This window comes from Marmota monax, unplaced genomic scaffold (genome assembly GCF_021218885.2).
Source record: "Marmota monax isolate L192 unplaced genomic scaffold, Marmota_monax_Labrador192_F-V1.1 WCK01_AAM20220418_F8-fsc00078, whole genome shotgun sequence".
NCBI classification, from domain to species: Eukaryota; Metazoa; Chordata; class Mammalia; order Rodentia; family Sciuridae; genus Marmota; species Marmota monax.
The window spans coordinates 2,799,140-2,821,279 of NW_026694865.1; the positions used below are offsets into that span (position 1 = coordinate 2,799,140).

The 22,140-nt window shown below is 36.8% G+C and overlaps 1 protein-coding gene across 2 annotated transcripts in view; it reads right to left on the reverse strand.

The window, feature by feature from the left end:
• Nucleotides 1-352: 352 nt before the first annotated feature.
• Spesp1 (sperm equatorial segment protein 1) overlaps nt 353-22,140 on the reverse strand; it is a 123,355-nt gene continuing 101,567 nt past the window's right edge. For both annotated transcript variants that reach the window (XM_058573330.1, XM_046426680.2), the window contains exon 2: nt 353-3,489. In XM_058573330.1, coding sequence (XP_058429313.1) covers nt 2,426-3,489 — 1,064 coding nt within the window. In that variant the 3' untranslated portion in view covers nt 353-2,425. The remainder of the gene's footprint in view (nt 3,490-22,140) is intronic.

Sequence of the window (22,140 nt, forward strand, 5' to 3'; positions counted from 1 at the left end):
AGTAGCTACAATCTGGAATTTTCTCACTTGTTTTTACCAAACCTATAAGCCCATTCTTATCTGAATCTTTTCTTCCTCCTTCCCTATTATTCTACCCTCTCTCAGTTTGATGAAGGCTCTCTAGATCAAACTACCCATTTACAGAAAATAGAGAGGACTAGAGAATCTGCTACAGTACTATGCAATCAGCACAATCCATCCTCCAGCAAACAGGACAAATGTAGCCCCCCCCCCCCCCCCCCCCCCCCCCCGCCAAAAGCAGTTTCTTCAACAATAAACTTCAAAGGCGGGGGAAGAAGTGGGAAAGGATATTTGTAGATTAAAAGAGATTTACAAGTCAAATCAACAAATCTCAATGTGTGAAATTTATTTGTTCTTGAGTCATACAAAGAAACTCCAAATTTCCAATTTAACTTTTAAAATTTAAACACTGACTAGATAGTTGATATTAAAAATAATTTTTATATGTGATTATACTGTTATATGTATTCTAAAAAGCTTATAGAGATTCATATCATTATATTTAGAGACGAAATGATTAAAGTATTTGGGATTTAATTCAGCATACAGGAAGAGAGCAAAGCAGCAGAGGTATAGATGACAGAAAACTGGCCAATAGTACATATTATTGAAACAGAATGATGGGTATATGGGTCCATTATATCATTATTTACTTTCGCAAATGTTTGAAATTTTTAATAGTAAAATCATGTTTAAAATAAACAACAGTAAATAGTGTTTTATGAAATAAAACCTACATATTCCTTTTTATAATACAGCTAGTGGCAATTATTTTTGAACCCCACTACTCCCTCAATCACACATGTCCATTTAATCACCAAATTCTACTGATTTTTTTTTTTTTTATGGTTCTGGGGATAGAACTCAGTGCCTTGTGCATGTGACACAAGCACTCTACCAACTGAGCTATATCCCCAGCCCCTTGATTCTTCTTTTAGTTGCTGCTTCTTTCCATCTACTCCAGCTAAATTTGGCCTGTGCACAAAGCATGACTATTTTTGACTACTTCTAAAATTAGCCAGTTTTTAAAAAATAAACAAAAATGTTTGATCATACTAGTTCTTCACTTAAAATCCACTAATAGATTCTCATTGATCATAGGAGAAAGGCTAAAATATCTAACATGCATACAAGGCCCTGCAGGGTCTACTCTGACCCTGTGTATATCCCACTCCATTTCAGGATGCTCTCCCAAGATGCATCCCCATACTCCAAGTACTTTTTGAACCTGCCACACTCATTCTCAGGCCGGAGCTTTCACCTGCACTCATCCCACGCCTTGGAATGCTCCCTTAACCTAACCGGTAAACACACCCTCTACTTTCGACTTTACCTTAAATACCTCTTTTCCCAGAGTAACTTTCCAATTATTCTTGGTTTAGATGAGGTCAAATATCTTACCTTCATAATAACTTGCCACAACTGAAATTTTCAAGTTGTTGAAATTATTTGCTTAATATTTATATTTCCTGCTATAATGTAATCTCAAAGAGAGAAGGAAATAGGTCTTCATTATTATATCTCCAAAGTCTAGCAATTTACCCTATTAGAAAATCAATAAATTTTGATTAAACCACAAATGACTAGCTAGATGAAGGAATAAGTATATGAATTTGAATTAATACTGGTCAAATAATGAAACAATTACCTGCACCATAATAATACTATGACCTCAACAGTTGACCTCAATGATGTCAATCATACTTCCTGACAAAACATTTGCAAAGCTTTGATGTGTATGTACACAAATAAGCCAATACAGAAAATAAGTCAAAATTACTTCATTACAAATTTCAGGTCCCTCATTGATACTCCAAAAGCACTTGATGACAAAAAAACAGGGATGGGTCTTATATCATTTTTCAAAGGAGGCACATATATGTCCAAATAAAAGTAATTCTGATATGAGTCCCAACTGTGCTATCCAGAAAGAAAACTGAGATTCTCTGAATTACTCCCTGAAAGAGCAATAAAAACCATATACATAAAATTATTTCAAACTAGCTACATATGGAGTGTAGTCACAACTCATAAAATGGGTGAATTTAGCTAATCTATTCAAGTAAAATCAATGATTCTTTTTTTTTTACAGCAGTGCTGGGGGATTAAACCCAGGGCCTCAGACATATGATAGGCAGTGCTGCACCACTGAGCTACATCCCCAACTTCAATGTTTTAAAAATTAGATCTTCTTAGCTTTTTTAATTAATGAGAAAAAAACTACAAACTCCTGAACCAAATTTTTATTTTAAATTATTAGATTTCTATGCATATGAAAAATTTTAGAACATGTCATATAAAGATGTTAGTGCATTAAATTATAATAAAAATATTTTAAAACAACTTTTGAAATCACTAATATGCTTATTTTCCTGTGAAAGAATACAGTTTGCTTAAACCAACTTTATCGTGGAATATCAAGTAGGTTTAACATTTTTATACTATTGCTTAATAACTTCTTAATAAGATTTTGAGTTTCTACTTGACCTGCACATAATATATTTTTCAATGTACTGAATACTGTATTAGCCCTTTCTCTCATCTCAGCTGGAACATATTTAATATCTAAATATTCCGGTAATTTAGATCTAGAATTATACAGTGTATTAATAACAGTTTCAATGTCAACAATTTGATTACTGGTTCGTCCTTGTGCCAATGCCTCGGATGTATACATTTTTTCTAATCTATATTCTGCTGCTTCTGCTAGAGCAAGGCTTCGTTTCAGGAGCTCTTTAGAGGCTTTAATATACTCTTTATATTCTGGATTATTGCTGTCACCAGGAGGTGCCTGTTGCATTTGTGCATATATTTCTGAAATTTTTCTCAAAATGATATCATTACGCATATTGTCTGAGTGTTGTTCATATATTGGGAATTTAAATCTGCTTGATGCAGAGTCATCTGAGAGCTGAGGAACATCTTCTGAATCTGTCCACAGGTACATTTGAGATCTGCTGGTAGAACTGAGAGTTGTAAATGGAGATAGTTTGGCAGTAGATGATGTGGCAGTAGATAATTGTGTAATACTTGGTGACAACGTTGAGGCCCGGCTGTGTTTTGTAACTGTCACTGTCTCTGTCTCTGTCTCTGGCTCTGGCTCTGGTTCTTCTTTTTCAATATAAGGTTCTTCCGCACGTAAAACAACAGAAACATTGTTTGGTCTGATTGACCAGAATGGTGTATTTTCAGTCATTAGTTTCTTCCCTACTCCCGGTGATGTGAAGTCTCTAGTAGAGAAAGGAGTACTTCCTGCACTAACATCCTTGATTAAAACATTATTCTCAGTTGACGGTGTAACTGTCTCCTCAGATTTTGACCTCTTTGATCCTATAGAATAAAGATTTTTTGGAGACTTTGATTTTTCCTCAGGGCCTGGTTCCCTAGTGGGAACACTTAGTATTAGGTTCTCTAAAACTTGTACGTAATGATTCAAGTTTTGTTCTTCATCACGAGACACAGTAATGCCTTGAAGAAAAAAAATTAATAATAAAATTTATTATAAATGATACAATGACAGAATCTACTGAACTCAGTTTATCTCCTATGCTGTCACTTAAATTTGAAATAAAGAACCAATAAACAAAGCATCTTACTCTAACTTAAAATTATTTTTATCAGGTTCTTATTAAAATGAATGGGCAAGATTAGTGCAAAAATCACATTAACAGTATTCTTTATATTTTTTTGCATATTTTTTCAATGTCGATTAACCTTTGTTTTATTCATTTATCTATATGAGGTGCTGAGAATCGAACCCAGTACCTCACATATGCTAGGCAAGTGCTGTACCCTGGGCCATAACCCAGTCCAAATTCTTTATATCTTTTTACATTCATTCTTTCATGTAACTTATGATTCAACAGGCAACTTACTAAATAAAAATTTTGGTTATATCCTTCAACCAAGTAGTATGTTCCAATGGGCTCAATATTGACTTACTACAGCCAAATATTAGATTTTTAGGAATTTTTGTGAGCCATATGTAAAACATAGGCATAATTAAAAATTAAATTATATTAAAAACAAAGGTAATAATATTAAAAACTCATCACTTCTTAATTTCTTTATTTCATTTTACTATTATATATGCTCTTAGGATTATTTACATCTAGGGTATCAGTAAGATGTACATGCAATATAATGAATTCAGTAAGCACCTATCACTTAATATAATAAACCATTAAAAGTCACATTTTTTTTTTATGTTTTAAGTTTCAAGTAGTTATTGGTGCCCAGGATTGAACCCGGGGCACTTAACTACTGAGCCACATCATCAGCCCCATTTTATTTTTTTTTTTTAATTTTGAGACTGGTCTAAGTTGCTTAAGGCCTTACTAAGTTTCTGAGGTTGGTCTTGAACTTGCAAGCCTCCTGCCTCAGCCTCCTAAGTTGCTGGGATTACAGGTCAAGTAGTTTCTTTTACCTCCTTTATTTTTAATTGACAAAAATATATAAAAGTCATATTTTACAAAGGAAAACAACTTATTTATATATGCTCATGTTTATAAAATATAATGTCCTGAGTGTAGAGTGTTCATAAAGGAAAATACTGAGTAAAATGAATATGTAGTTTTTAAAAAAAAAATTTAATTTTTATGTGGTGCTAAGGATCGAACCCAGGGCCTTGCATATGTGAGGTGAGTGTTCTACCACTGAGCCATAACCCCAACTACCCCCACCCCCCGAATATGTAGATTAGTGCAGTGAAATTAAAATCCTTGATTGTTATCTTGGTTCTACCATGTTATAGCAGCATGACTTTAGGCAATTACTTAATTTCTCTGAATATTTATTTAAATATAAAATAAAGATACATGTGTTTTTATCTCACAGATAAAAATGAGTTGGATTTTTGAAAACACTTCAAAAGCTATAGAGTACTATAGAAGATGTTATTTTTACAAAGGTAACTGCTTATATTCCTTATTTTAAAAAATTTCAAAGTTCCTAGAAAATATAATGTTCCCTAGTAAGATATTCTAAAGTATACTTTGGATCTTATTTAATAGGAAACATGAAGTTTTCCTGTTAAAGACAGGTACACAGTAAGGATACCTAATATCCCATTACTATTTAACATCATTTGGAGGTACTAGTCAATGCAATTCGACAAAGGAAAATGTCTGGAGGCATAAGAATTCAGAAGAAAGAGGTAAAACTATCTTTATACACAGATGACATAAATCTAACAGTATAAAAATCAATTAAAAATTACTATAATAAAGATAATTCAGTAACGTAGCAAGTTATAAAAACCAATATACAAATGTTAACCAGTTAGAAGATAAAATGAGAGAGAAGTTTCCATTTACATAACAAAAAAAGAAACAAAACATCTAATCATTAAATTGTAAAAGACATGCCCAAAACCTAGTGTGGCATTGCAAGAAGCTAAATTCATGAACATCTAAAGATAATAGGAACTGATACCTAGAATCTGAAAGAAGAGTCTTTCCAGAAGTGATTATCCTGGATTATCTGGATAGACTTTAAATCCAATCAGAAATGTCTTTCTGAGAGACACACAGATTTGAGAGAGAAAAATATATGGGAATGTGGAGGAATAGTTAGAAATAAAAGTGATGTGGCCACAAGTCAAAGAATGCTGGCAGCCACCAGAAATTGGAAGAGACAAGAATTATATTCCTGGGCTGGGGCTGGGGCTCAGCGGTAGCACACTTGCCTAGCATGTGTGAGGCACTGGGTTCGATTCTCAGCATCATGTATGAATAAATAAAATAAAGGTCTATCAACAACTACAAAAATATTTAAAAAAAAAAAAAGAATTATATTCCCTAGAGCTTCCCCAGGGAGGATGACCCTACCTACATACTTTGCTTTGGGTTTAGTGACTCATTTCAGATTACTGGCCTCCAGAATGAGAGAATAAATTTCTGTTGTTTGGAAGCAACAAGTTTGTGGTAATTTATTACATTAGCCATAGCAATATATATAATATAGGAAAATATTAAACTTATGAAATACATAATATAAACATCAACAAATGAAAGATATATCATGCCTTTAGTAAGAAGGCTCAACATCATAAAGATGCTTAGACATGACATAATCTGATAATTTATATATTTTATATGCTTCTAATTTTAAAAATCACGGGAATTTTTTTCTAGAGTTACACAAATTAATTTTAAAGTTCATTTTGAAGAATAAATAATAACCAGGAAAACAGGCCTTGCCAGATATTAAAATCTGATATTAAAATATTACAAAGCTTTTATTATAAAAACAGTATTAGCATTGGCACATGAACAGATTAATAAATGGAACAAAAAAGAAAATACAGAAGTAGACCCAAATGCATATGTAAAAATAACTCAAGGTCAGGGAAGGTTTCAGTTTATAAATTATTCCAGTTAGTAAATGAAGAAATCATTTATAACATGATCACTTTGTAGTTATTTTCTATGACTGCTATTATTACAAAGATACACAATCAAAACACTATGTGCTTCCTGAAAGAACACAATATCATCTATGAGGTATTTTTTCAAAAGAAAAAGGCAAAGTCAAACCTGATTCCAATGGACCTCGCTAGATCTAACCAATATATGAAAAATATACACGACAACAAAATAAGATATGAAACTCTCCATGGGGATATAATCTGAAAAATCTAGATTGTGGGAAACTATAAAGCATTTGATCCAGTTTTTTCAACAACTAAATTGCAAAAGGAAAGGAGGTGGAGGATTATTAACAAGGATATCAATAAATTAAATGCATGATTCTTATACCAATACCATTCCAGTCAAATCAACTGGAAATAAAGAGAAAGATAATGAGAAAAGTTCTGACCAGATATTTGATATTAAGGAATCAGTATCTTTTTAGATACAAAATTGCATTGTTTCTATGTTTTGTTAAGTGTTATAAGGGGAATTAGGAAAGAGAATAAGGAAGGAAAGAGGAAAACAATGTGGATGGAGATACTATTGATATAAGATTAATCATGACTTAACAATAATTGAAGCTGTTTATAGATGTATAGAGATTTTGTACTGTTCCATCTATTTGTGGGTATATTTAAATTTTTTATACTACAGTGGTTTTTAAAATCTTTTTGGGAAATATTTCAATTATGAAAAACCAAAGCAAATAGCAAATCATAAGCAAATTTAAAATGTACAACCAGCAGAGGTTTAGTTGCCATTAAGGAGACACTGCCATTATAAGTCTATTAAAAGCTAGATTTCCAAATAATTTTAACTTTTCATTTCTTTGTGTAAATAATATACCCAGGTAGTCATTAGACAAGTTAGGGTGTCAAAAGACAGGAAATACTAGCTCATTCCTAAAAAAAAAAAAAAAAAAAAAAACAACTTGACATACTCATTAGCTCCTTCTACTGTTACTCAGGCAACACCCAAAAGCCTGTTCATGGCTACCTAGCAACAGAGAACCCTTCCTCCTACCTTGGTTTTCTTCCCTTTGTAATGCCTTTGTCTCCGCATTGATCTATTCTCATACTTATCTCCACACACTTCCCACCTCCTGTTTTTGTCCCCCCTAAAACATCTACATATGTCACATTGACTTTCTCAGTTATACTAATCATAACTGTTCTTGGAAATCAATCTGATATTTATAAAAATTTCTGCAGGTAAGGGTGTAAAAGATAGCCTCAAATATCCTTACAGACAGACCTGGTCACAGTGAAAACCTGCTTTTCTCCATATGTCAGGAAGTGCTAGGAAGCTAAACAAAATTCAAATTCTTACAAAAAACAGACTACCCTGATAAAAGTTGGATTATTTTACCTCAAATATTTGTAGTCTACAATGGTATAATACCTTCTCTATTTTTACCAGTTAGGGAGCTAAGCAAATAGCAATGTCCCATAATGTGGCTAAAGTAAGAATCTCTTCCAGCTTCAGACATCAGGATGTCTCTCCAATGCCTTCTGTAGCAAGATGGCTAACTGCTAAGCAGACTCAAGGTTTTGCCAGAATTTCATTTGTGGGGCTAACCTGAGCTTAAGTTGCCTGCACTTCTCTTCTTCAAATAGTACAAGGAGAATTAACCACATAACCGAAATAACAGGACAGTAAACAAAACTGTACTAACAATTGTAGAAACAAATGTAGCAGGAAATCTGAAGGGGAAATTGGAAGACAGTGATTAAAAAGATCATAATAGCTCTCACTGAGTAATTAGTATGTGCAGGCACTACATTAAGGACTTTGAGTGTGAGGAGTGTTTTGATAAAGAGGAAAAGGAAGATACTTAGGATAAATAATGTGCCTAAGATTATATTCAACAAGTAAGCAGTAAGGATGGGATTTCAATGTAAGCTGTCTCACTCCAAAGTAGGTACACATAATATCTGGACAATGTTGTCATAAAGAAATGCCACAAGAATGCTAGAAAGCAGTAAGATTATGGTAATAAAAACCATCCTTCAGGAATACATCTCTATTTTAAAATACATGTGAATATTAAGATCAATAATTCAAAATTTTGCCCTATTGTCAAAAATGCATTCTTTATATACATCAAGATATATCTAGAAATATTGAAGATAATCCAAATATAATGTTTTCTTACTACAAAATATGAGTGACAATGGACAGTCAATGACTTAAAAAGAATAAATCCACTTCATACAAAGGTAAAAGGCAAGTTAATTACTTTTGAATTTATTCTGAGGAAACTAAGAACATAAGTTCTTTTTTAGATAAACTCAGTTTTGTAAGTATCATAAATTTAGAAAATTGTTGTCCTTCATATTTCTGTGCTAGATTTCAAACATTTGTACACATTAAAATATCATGCTTGTAAACTAATTGAGGCTAGTAATATTTTCTTTGGTTACACTGGTTACACAGGGGTGAACTATTGTTTCATTAAGCTATACCTTGAGTTTTGTGTGTCTTGCATACTTAATATGTTATGCTATAATTTTGTTTGCATTACAGTAACTCTGTTTTCCATTATAGTTACATCATTGTAGTTAAAAACAAAGACACCTGTTTTTTAACGAACTAAAGTTTACAAAAACTTAGTTTTGCCCGCAACTCAGAAGGCTGACACAGGAGAATTGCAAGTTCAAAGCCAGCCTCAGCAAAGGCAAGGTGCTAAGTAACTCAGTGAGACTCCTATCTCTAAATAAAATACAAAATAGGGCGGGCTTTATATACTTTATATCAAAACTGCAAAATAATATAGACCAAAGCATTAAAAATCAAATTCCAATATATCTTGACCAAAATTAAAACAGGTCATCATATAATTCTCTTATATGCTCTAATTAATTATTTTGTTCATTTTCAAAACACATTGCCTCTTCCAAAAGCCCCTAATGAAACGGTTTAAAAAGAACATATTTGGGTTTCTGCGTCCATGAGGATAGAGAACATGTAGTTGTTCCCCTCTGCTTCTGCTGACGTAGTTAAAAATGCTGCTTATTAAACATAAAGCAACCATATGAAAGTTGCTAAGAGAAAAACAAATCACTGGGGTCTTCAGGACAACCAAAATGACACATTTTTCTCTGGGTTTTCTGTTTGCCACATATGTCCCACACTGGGGCCTAGAGAGTTTAGCAACCAAGAAATAGCAATGTGCACAGATGTTAAAGACAAAAAAGAGAAAGAAGGTGGTTCAAGATAATCCTGCTATCTCTGTAACTAAATGTCCAGGAAGGGGCAGACTAGCAAGACAGAACATCTTTTAGATCATAACTGCAATGCTCCAGTCAAGTAACAGAGAAAACTGCAGCATTACTCCCATCAGCAAAGGCTAGTAAATGGTGGGGTTCCACCCTCATGGGGCTGTTACAAGATGCTCCAACCCACTTCCCTTATCCCGTAAGTACTGCTGCCAAGTAGAAGTTAATACCTTCTCTCCCAATAGAGAAGGCCAAATGAGGAGCTCAGACTTTCATCTTCACCCTATGAAAACAAGGCAAAACCATTCTTCCCCTGCCAAAGCGGGCAAGAGGCCTATTTAAATCAAACCCAAAGATTTAAATACGATCTAGAGTCAACACAATATAATAACTAAACATACAGGCTTAAATTTTTAAAAAATCAGTTTTCACACCAAAAACCAAGAAAATCTAATTTTGAATTAAAAAAAAAAAAAAACAGATGCCAATACTGAAGCAACACAGAAGTTAGAATTATCCATCTTGGATTTTAAAGCAACCATCATAAAAATGCCTCAACAAAAGCTGGGCGCAGTGTCATAGCCTGTAATCACAGCAGCTTTGGAAGCTGAGGCAGGAGAATCAATAGTTCAAAGCCAGCCTCAGCAACTTAGTGAGGCCCTAAGCAACTCAGTAAGACCCTGTCTCTAAATAAAATACAAAAAAGGGCTGGGGATGTGGCAGTGGTTAATTGCTCCTGAGTTCAATCCTCTAAACAAAAAGGAAAAAAAAAGCATCAACAAGCAATACATACATGCTTGAAACAAATGAAAAATAAAAAATCTCAGCAGAAGAAAAAGAAGAAATAAAGAAGAACCACACTGATAATTTAGAATAGAAAAACACAGTAACTGAAATGGAAAAAATCTCAGTGGGTAGGCTCCTCAGATGAAAGAGTGGAGTGGAAGACAGAATGATGGCAATTACGGGATAGAAAGAACAGAGAAAAAGAGGGGTGGGGGTGATGAACACAGCCTCAAGAACTTGTGAAAGTATAACCAAAAAAAAACTAACATTGGTGTGATTGGAGTCTTAGAGGAAAGGAGGAAAAAAGGGTGGGCCTCAAAATACATTCAAAGAAACAATGGCTAAACATTTCCCAAATTTGGCCAATATAGGAACTTATAGATTCAAGAAGCTGAAAACCAAACACAAAGAAAAAAAAATCTTAAAAGCAGCAAGAGAGATGGGGAAAAATGATTTGACAATTCTTATCAGAAATCCTGAGGATAGGAAGGAAATAATGTATTTTTCAAGTGCTGACCAAAAAAGGCCCAGCAATGCAGAATTCCATATTAAGGAAAAACATCCTTCAAGAATGAAAGGATCATTCACTGTCAGACAAGGAGAAATTAAGAGAAGTCGTTACCAGAAGACTTACCTTAAAAGACTAGCTAAATGAAGTTTGCCAAGCAAATGGTAAAAGAAGAAATCCTGGAAGACTAGAAAGGAAGAAAGAGTAACAGAAAGAGGAAAAATATGGGTAAATACTCCCTTTGCCTCTTGAATTTTCCAAATGATGTCTGACAGCTGAAGCAAGTAGTATGTACCACTCCGATGTGGTTCTGTCAAATGGAATTAAAAAAAAAAAGATATCCCTTAATATAAAATGGATACTGATAATGTGCGTTAATACAATTTATGTTTTAAAAACTAAGGTTTAAAGCCAAATAATATTGTTAATTTAAAAATGGATTGAAGAAGGAAGATGGCGGCGAGGGGAGTGCATGGCCCCCGTGTGCTGCTTCACTGTGTGGGAGTATGACAAGTCAGGACGGCTAAAGGCTATCTTGTTAGGAATTTCCAGCAATAGTGGGGTGCTCCGGAACCTGGAGGAAGGATTTCCATCGCACGAGGATCGGCTACGGGGACTCAAACGCGAGAGGTTTGTCGCACGGAGGGTAACACTGCTTATTCAGCAAATCGCCCCGCGGCTAGAGTCTGCAGTGAGCGCTGGGAAACGAGGAGATAGCGACGCAGGGATACAGCACTGCAGTTTCTGCCAGCCGTGCAAGCACCGTACTCAGGGCTGAATTCTGGGTTCGAGACGGGGGAAGGAAGCGGTCCATCTCGGTTCTCCACACCGGTCAGACCACAGAGGAGGCCAGCAGCCACCATGTTGGAAAGCTGACGTCACCATCCCTGTTTTCGACTGACCGCAGCTCATTCAGCCATAGAACAGGTAATTTCAGGCTGCAATTCGCCTGCGGCTTGCAGACAGATTGCTAGGGTTCAGTGCCTGGGTGCTTCTTAGAACCTGATCTTATCGGAGCGAACACCGAGCGCGGGGCGGCCGAGTTCCGGCTCCCGGAACCGTCCCGGAACTGCCCTGGCCCAGGGCTGCGGAGCCTGCGGAGGCTGCTTCTTGGTCCCTGCTCCTATCAGAGCATACACCAAGCACTAAGCGGCCGAATTCCGGCTCCCGGAACTGAGCCCGCGGGGACTGCTTCTTGGAGCCTACACGTATAGGAGCTTACACCGAGCACGGAGCGGCCGAGTTCACTTCCCTGGCCCGGGGCTAGGAGCCTGCGGAAACTGCTTCTCGGTCCGGGTCCTGCTGAGGGCCGGTCAGGACTCACCCGTTGCTTTGGTTGCCCGGCAAGGGGAACGAAATGCTGCCATTCGCATAGGATACCAACATGGCAGAGATCTGATGTCATCAGAAAGCGGCGGAAGAGAGAACTTCATTAATACCAGCGGCGACAGAAACAGTTGGTCTCCTGGTAGGGGGGGTGAGGCACAGACACCCGAGTCTCCTCAATTTGTCATCGATCCAGAGGGGAGGAGCTGGGCCGCCGCCAGCGCCTGGAGCAGGCCCAGTGGCTCGCCAGCGTGGTGACCATGTGACCCCAATTGGAGAGGGGGCGGAGCGGAGCCGCCACCCGCACCCGCAAGGTGGGCAGACCCGCGACCCAGTGGTACATGGGCGTGGTAGGAGGGGCAGGGCAGAGCCGCCGTTCACGCTTGCAAGGTAAACAGACCTGTGACAGCCTGGCGGGTCAGGCCCAGTGGCCTGCCAGTGTGGTACACACGTCACCCCAACTGGAGTAGGGGCAGAGCAGATCCTTCTCCCACGCCCGGATCAGGCCCTGCTGGTGTGGTGGTCACGTGACCCCAATTGGAGTGGGGGCGGAGCGGAACCGCCACCCGTGCCCGCAGGGTGAGCAGACCTGTGACCAACCTGCAGATCAGGCCCAGGGGTCCGCAGGCATGGTAGGAGGGGCAGGGCAGATCCGCCGCCCGCGCCTTCAAGGTAGGCAGACCTGCAACAGACCGGCGGATCAGGCCCAGGAGCCTGCCGGCGTGGTATACACACCACCCTAATTGGAGTAGGGGCAGAACAGAGTCGCCGCCCGTGCCAGGAACAGGCCCAGCGTCCTGCAGGCGGGGTAGTCACGACACCCCAATTGGAGTAGGGGCAGAGCAGAGCCTCCACCCGTGCCCGAAAGGTGGGCAGATCTGCGACCGACCAGCGGGACAGGCCCAGTGGCCTGCCGGTACGACAGACACGTCACCCCATTTGAGTAGGGGCAGAGTAGAGCCGCCGCCCGCGCCTGCAGGGTAGGCAAACCTGCAACCGACCAGCGGATCAGGCCCGGTGGCCTGCTGGCGTGGTACACTCGTCACCCCAATTGGAGTAGGGGCAGAACAGAGCCGCCGCCAGCGCCCAGAACAGGCCCAGTGACCTGCTGGCGTGGTAGCCACGACACCCCAATTGGAATAAGGAGAGAGCAGAGCCGCCGCCCGCGCCTGCAGGAAAGATATGCAAGCAGTATGAAAAGACAAGGAAAGAAAGGACCACAAGCAATGCAGGTCAACGCAACTTTAGAAGAGGTAACAGCTGCAGCAGATGGAATGTCAGATAAAGAATTCAGGATATACATGCTTCAGATGATCTGGAGTATCAAGGAAGACATTAAACAGCAAAATCAGACAATGAAAGATCACTTCGACAACGAATTACGCAAACAAATCCAGCAAGCAAAGGATCAACTATACAGGGAGATAGAGGTTATAAAAAACAAACAAACAGAAATCCTAGAAATGCAGGAAGCAATAAACCAACTTAAAAACTCAATGGAGAATACTACCAGCAGAGTAGAACACTTAGAAGATAGAACATCAGACAATGAAGACAAAGTATTTCAACTGGAAAAGAACATAGACAGCTCAGGAAGACTGTTAAGAAACCATGAGCATAACATCCAAGAAATATGGGATAACATTAAGAGACCAAACTTAAGAGTCATTGGGATACAGGAAGGTACAGAGCTCCAAACCAAAGGAATGAGCAGTCTATTCAATGAAATAATACGAGAAAACTTCCCAGACTTGAAGAATGAGACAGAATCCCAAATCCTAGAAGCCTACAGGACGCCGAATGTGCAAAATCATAAGAGATCCACACCTAGACACATTATAATGAAGATGCCCAACATACAGAATAAGGAGAGAATTTTAAAAGCTACAAGAGAAAGGAAGCAGATTACATTTAGGGGTAAGCCAATCAGGATAACAGCTGATCTTTCAACACAGACTCTGAAAGCTAGAAGATCCTGGAATAACATATTTCAAACTCTGAAAGAAAATGGGTTCCAACCAAGAATTGTGTATCCAGCGAAATTAAGCTTCAGGATGGAAGATGAAATTAAAACCTTCCACGATAAACAAAAGTTTAAAGAATTCGCAGCTAGAAAACCATCTCTTCAAAACATCCTCGCCAAAGCATTACAGGAAGAGGAAATGGAAAATAACAATGAAAACCAACAGTGGGAGGTAGGACAGTAAAGGGGGGGGGGAATAATCAAAGAGGAAAACAAACCATGTTTAGTACAGAAATAAACAAATATGGCTGGAAGAACAACCCATATCTCAATAATAACCCTAAATGTTAATGGCTTAAACTCACCAATTAAGAGACACAGGCTAGTAGAATGGATCACAAAACAAGACCCAACAATATGCTGCCTACAGGAGACGCATTTGATAGGAAAAGACATACATAGGCTGAAGGTGAAAGGTTGGGAAAAATCATATCACTCATATGGACTTCGGAAACAAGCAGGAGTGTCCATACTCATATCAAATAAAATAGATTTCAAGCCAAAGTTAATCAAAAGGGATAAAGAGGGACACTACATACTGCTTAAGGGAACCATATACCAACAAGACATAACAATCATAAATATTTATGCCCCAAACAATGGTGCAGCTATGTTCGTCAAACAAACTCTTCTCAAGTTCAAGAGTCTAATAGACCACCATACCATAATCATGGGAGACTTCAACACACCTCTCTCGCCACTGGACAGATCTTCCAAACAAAAGTTGAATAAGGAAACTATAGAACTCAATAACACTATTAATAACCTAGACCTAATTGACATATATAGAGTATACCACCCAACATCAAGCAGTTACACTTTTTTCTCAGCAGCACATGGATCCTTCTCAAAAATAGATCATATATTATGTCACAGGGCAACTCTTAGAAAATATAAAGGAGTAGAGATAATACCATGCATCTTATCTGATCATAATGGAATGGAACTGAAAATCAACGATAAAAGAAGGAAGGGAAAAGCATACATCACTTGGAGAATGAACAATAGGTTACTGAATGATCAATGGGTTATAGAAGACATCAAGGAGGAAATTAAAAAATTCTTAGAGATAAATGAAAACACAGACACAACATATCGGAATCTATGGGACACATTGAAAGCAGTTCTAAGAGGAAAATTCATTGCTTGGAGTTCATTCCTTAAAAAAAGAAAAAACCAACAAATAAATGATCTCATACTTCATCTCAAAATCCTTGAAAAAGAAGAGCAAAACAACAGCAAAAGAAGTAGAAGGCAAGAAATAATTAAAATCAGAGCTGAAATTAATGAAATCGAAACAAAAGAAACAATTGAAAAAATTGACAAAACTAAAAGTTGGTTCTTTGAAAAAATAAACAAAATCGACAGACCCTTAGCCATGCTAGCGAAGAGAAGAAGAGAGAGAACTCAAATTACTAGCATACGGGATGAAAAAGGCAATATCACAACAGACACTTCAGAAATACAGAAGATAATCAAAAACTATTTTGAATCCTTATACTCCAATAAATTAGAAGATAGTGAAGGCATAGATAAATTTCTTAAGTCATATGATCTGCCCAGATTGAGTCAGGAGGATATAGAAAACCTAAACAGACCAATATCAATTGAGGAAATAGAAGAAACCATAAAAAGACTACCAACTAAGAAAAGCCCAGGACCGGATGGGTATACAGCAGAATTTTACAAAACCTTTAAAGAAGAACTAATACCAATACTTTTCAAGCTACTTCAGGAAATAGAAAAGGAGGGAGAACTTCCAAATTCATTCTATGAGGCCAACATCACCCTGATACCTAAACCAGACAAAGACACTTCAAAGAAAGAAAACTACAGACCAATATCTCTAATGAACCTAGATGCAAAAATCCTCAATAAAATTCTGGCGAATCGGATACAAAAACATATCAAAAAAATTGTACACCATGATCAAGCAGGATTCATCCCTGGGACGCAAGGCTGGTTCAATATACGGAAATCAATAAATGTTATTCACCACATCAATAGACTTAAAAATAAGAACCATATGATCATCTCGATAGATGCAGAAAAAGCATTCGACAAAGTACAGCATCCCTTTATGTTCAAAACTCTAGAAAAACTAGGGATAACAGGAACATACCTCAATATTGTAAAAGCAATCTATGCTAAGCCTCAGGCAAGCATCATTCTGAATGGAGAAAAACTGAAGGCATTCCCTCTAAAATCTGGAACAAGACAGGGATGCCCTCTCTCACCACTTCTGTTCAACATAGTTCTCGAAACACTGGCCAGAGCAATTAGACAGACGAAAGAAATTAAAGGCATAAAAATAGGAAAAGAAGAACTTAAATTATCACTATTTGCAGATGATATGATTCTATACCTAGCAGACCCAAAAGGCTCTACAAAGAAACTATTAGAGCTAATAAATGAATTCAGCAAAGTGGCAGGATATAAAATCAACACACATAAATCAAAGGCATTCCTGTATATCAGCGACAAATCCTCTGAAATGGAAATGAGGACAACCACTCCATTCAAAATATCTTCAAAAAAAATAAAATACTTGGGAATCAACCTAACAAAAGAGGTGAAAGACTTATACAATGAAAACTACAGAACCCTAAAGAGAGAAATAGAAGAAGATCTTAGAAGATGGAAAAATATACCCTGTTCATGGATAGGCAGAACTAACATCATCAAAATGGCGATATTACCAAAAGTTCTCTATAGGTTTAATGCAATCCCAATCAAAATCCCAATGGCATTTCTTGTAGAAATAGAGAAAGCAATCATGAAATTCATATGGAAAAATAAAAGACCCAGAATAGCAAAAACAATGCTAAGCAGGAAGTGTGAATCAGGCGGTATAGCGATACCAGACTTCAAACTATACTACAGAGCAATAGTAACAAAAACAGCATGGTACTGGTACCAAAACAGGCGGGTGGACCAATGGTACAGAATAGAGGACACAGAAACCAATCCACAAAACTACAACTATCTTATATTTGATAAAGGGGCTAAAAGCATGCAATGGAGGAAGGATAGCATCTTCAACAAATGGTGCTGGGAAAACTGGAAATCCGTATGCAACAAAATGAAACTGAATCCCTTTCTCTCGCCATGCACAAAAGTGAATTCAAAATGGATCAAGGAGCTTGATATCAAATCAGAGACACACCGTCTGATAGAAGAAAAAGTTGGCTACGATCTACAGTCGGTGGGGTCGGGCTCCAAATTCCTCAATAGGACACCCATAGCACAAAAGTTAATAACTAGAATCAACAAATGGGACTTACTCAAACTAAAAAGTTTTTTCTCAGCAAAAGAAACAATAAGAGAGGTAAATAGGGAGCCTACACCCTGGGAACAAATCTTTACTCCTCACACTTCAGATAGAGCCCTAATATCTAGAGTATACAAAGAACTCAAAAAATTAGACAATAAGAGAACAAACAACCCAATCAACAAATGGGCCAAGGACCTGAACAGACACTTCTCAGAGGAGGACATACAGTCAATCAACAAGTACATGAAAAAATGCTCAACATCTCTAGCTGTCAGAGAAATGCAAATCAAAACCACCCTAAGATACCATCTCACTCCAGTAAGAATGGCAGCCATTATGAAGTCAAACAACAAGTGCTGGCGAGGATGTGGGGAAAAGGGTACACTTGTACATTGCTGGTGGGACTGCAAATTGGTGCAGCCAATTTGGAAAGCAGTATGGAGATTTCTTGGAAAGCTGGGAATGGAGCCACCATTTGACCCAGCTATTCCCCTTCTTGGTCTATTCCCTAAAGACCTAAAAAGAGCATGCTACAGGGACACTGCTACATCGATGTTCATAGCAGCACAGTTCACAATAGCAAGACTGTGGAACCAACCTAGATGCCCTTCAATAGACGAATGGATAAAAAAAATGTGGCATTTATACACAATGGAGTATTACTCTGCATTAAAAAATGACAAAATCATAGAATTTACAGGGAAATGGATGGCATTAGAGCAGATTATGCTAAGTGAAGCTAGCCAATCCCTAAAAAACAAATGCCAAATGTCTTCTTTGATATAAGGAGAGTAACTAAGATCAGAGTAGGGACGAAGAGCAGGAGAAGAAGATTAACATTTAACAGTGATGAAAGGTGGGAGGGAAAGGGAGAGAGAAGGGAAATTGCATGGTAATGGAAGGAGACCCTCAGGGTTATACAGTGGAGGGGGTAGAGAGAGAGGAGGGGAGGGGAGGGGAGAGGTGGGGAGGGGGGAGGGGGGAGGATGGGAAAGGCAGCGGAGCACAACAGACACTAGTACAGCAATATGTAAATCAATGGATGTGTAACTGATGTGATTCTGCAATCTGTGTATGGGGTGAAGGTGGGAGTTCATAACCCACTTGAATCAAAGTGCGGAATATGATATGTCAAGAAATTTGTAATGTTTTGAACAACCCACAATAAAAAATTTAAAAAAAAAAAAACAATACCAAAAAAAAAAAAAAGAAAGAAATTTATCAACTTAATTAAGAGCATCTACCAAAAAAAACCCAACACCAAGATAATGTCTAAGGGCTGGGGATGTGGCTCAAGCGGTAGCACGCTCGCCTGGCATGCGTGCGGCCCGGGTTCGATCCTCAGCACCACATACAAAGATGTTGTGTCTGCCGAAAACTAAAAAATAAATAAATAAATATTAAAAAAAAATAAATAAAAAAAAAATAAAAATGGATTGATATAGGAATAAATATCTGGTAAGTTAAAGGTAGGAGCAAAATGTAGCATATAATAGGAGGAAACTTGGTAGTTCAGTAAAGAGGAAAAGATGAATTTTAAAACATTCAAATAAAGACAAAAACGTTAAAGTTCCATGGAATACGTCTGGTCTTTGTGCTTTAAGAACTCTTTATTTTTCATTTTGTCCTTGGGCTATAACTTTAACATGGCAACTGGTGATTACACCCAAAATTTAACCAGGAATTCTTGATGCTCATTTGTTAAAGATTCAAATATAAACAAGATTTCTATTACCACAAGAAAGGAAAAACAATGTCTTTATCCATAAAGAACTTAAGTATATAAAACTTAAAATATAAACCCAAGCATAGATGGTACAGATTCTGGCTATGCAGAGTTATGTCCTTAACTCTGGAGAAAAAGTTGCTTATATTTTCCATCCAGGTCATATAAATGGACTCACAAAGAATAGAATTCCTTTATTTTACAGCAATTAAATGCTGCAAGTAAAAACTAATACCTGAAAACTGTCACCATGTAAGAATTCCAGTTAAAACATGAACATCCATCAAATTAAAATAAACTTAAATAACTTAAATATTTCCAATACTAATCAAAGTAGGAATAACTGCTTCATTAGGAGGATGTACTCAATTCATTAGGAGGATGTACTCAAAAAGAATGGTCAAAAGAGCTGGGTTATAGCTCAGTGGTAAAGTGTTTACCTAGCGTGTGTGAGACTACAGTTCAATTTATAGCCTGTAAGCTCACACACACAAGCACCACACAGAGAATGGTCACAAAAGGAAACATAATATACATTATATATGTTATTCATCCAGCATTTTCCCTGTAAATTATTTAGTTTTGTGCTGATAGACAAAAAACAAGGAGACAGCTGAACAAGGAATTATGTTCAGAGTACTCAAGTGTTCCATTTAAAGAAATGTAACTTCATGGTTTTGCACTTCCTGGTATTTATGTTATTGGGTTCACACTAAATATGGGCTTGCCCTATGTGACTTGTCTTGGCCTATAGGACACTACCAAGTCCAACACCAATGGGCTTGATAAAATGTTTTCATATTGTGGCTTATAAAGATTCCTCTTGGAAGCCAGCTAATGTGAAACCTAGGCTAGATAGTGAAAGACAAGAAGTCATGGAGAGAAAGACCTTGAAAGATAAAAAGCCATCTTGGGTCTCTCAACCCAATTGAGTGTTCAACTGAATGGAGCCATATGAGTGACCGCAGCTATACCAAATGAAGCAGAATTGCCCATCTGAGCCTAGTCAACTCATACAATCATGAAAAATGATAAATGTGGGGGAAGTCTTTCATGTTACCATAGGTAACCAAAATAGTTTTATTAAATTTGTTTTTTAAAAAGGAATTAAAGTTTGGTTTGGGTGAAGAGTTAAAAATGAAAAACTTTATCCTATGTGTAATGTTAAAATATAATGGGAAACAACATAAATTCCTGACCTTAAATTTTATCTCTTTTAGTTCTATTTAACTACAATGACCCAAATAACAATATCATTTCACCACACAAGCCTGTTGTGTCCTAGGTGCTTTGGTCTTTAATATCACATTGTACTATATTTCCTTGGAAGCATGACTAATTCCATTCAGAGCAGGGGAGATACAAAGTGGGACAATCAGTTAATGTCACAAAATAAGAAATCTTTAAAAATATATGGGATCTTGTGTACATCCACAATACTGGGCTCCTAATAAGACATATTTCCATGCTTATATAAATATATCAAAATAGATTCTACTATCATGCATAACTAAAAAAGGAACAAATAAAAATAAATAAAATAAAATATATGGGATCCTACCAAAGGAATAGAGAAAGCAGATTGCAGCAGCTCCACCATATCAAGGCATGAATATTTAGCCTCAGAAAAAAAAATTAAATAAAATAACTTGTTTTAAAAAGTCACAAATACATAATGATCCTAAAAAAGAAAATATTTTCTTTTCAAACAACTTGTATTATACCTCTTTTATTCATATAATGAAATTGTTGCTTAATTTTAAATTTTACATACATTATAAGGAGATCAAAGTATCTCCATTTAAGGGCTAAAATGATCAAAAGAACAAAAAGACAGAACATTTTCCCCCATTAAAACATTAATGGATAGGCTAATGAAACTTCCTCCTTCTCCCCTAAGGCCTTTCTGGACATTCACCAATTAGAGGACAAGCTCATTATCTCAAACATTAGGAAGTGTGTCAGTACATTCCATTCATAGGTTTGGGAGACCTTCCTGAGTGTCTTAGCCTTGAGCACTGAAAAGATGTAAAGTGAACCTGCAGCATTAAAAACCAAGTGAATTTTACCTTTAGAGTGTACTTAAAATAAATGTTTTCTCTCAGTGTATTTAGTGATAGATTTTAACAATTATTGCTAGTTGCCTCCTTAATATTTCCCTTGCCTTGTTTGGCTCATTAGGGCAAAGGACAAGGATGAAGGTCAAAGACTCACATACTGCACTTCCTTTTAATATCAATCTAAAGAAGCAAGTTAAGAGGTTTTGTCACTCTAAACTGACACCTACCATTAACTCTATTTTTGCTGATCTATATGAAGAGATGCCTAGAAAAAACAATTTACTCATGAAAATTAAAAAAATATCTCCCCCAAACTACTATTTCACAGTCTTGTATGTGTAGCTTCAGGCCCTTAATTTAGTGACTTGAAATTTTAAAAAGCAAATTATATAATTTTAGTAATAGTTAATATTAGGTAGTAAAGCAAATCACAGTGAAAACACATTAAAGAGGAATGATTTTTAAATTAGAAAATATTTCAAACTAAAACTGAAAAATCAGATATAAGAAATTAATTTAATGTATAAAAATTAAGTATATAGGATATTTACCCAGCACCATCAGGATGTGTGTATATGTAGGAAAGCATATACCCAAGCCTCATTCATGTCAGGATGAATTTAGATTAAACCAGAACTGAAGTTTTTTTCAACATATATATTTAATATGCCTATGATCTTTGAACTGCAATTTTCATTATAAAAACCTATCTTATCATTGGCATGAAAGAGCATTATTTTATTTGACTTTTTCATCAATAGTTGTTCCAATAGTGGCCATATAAA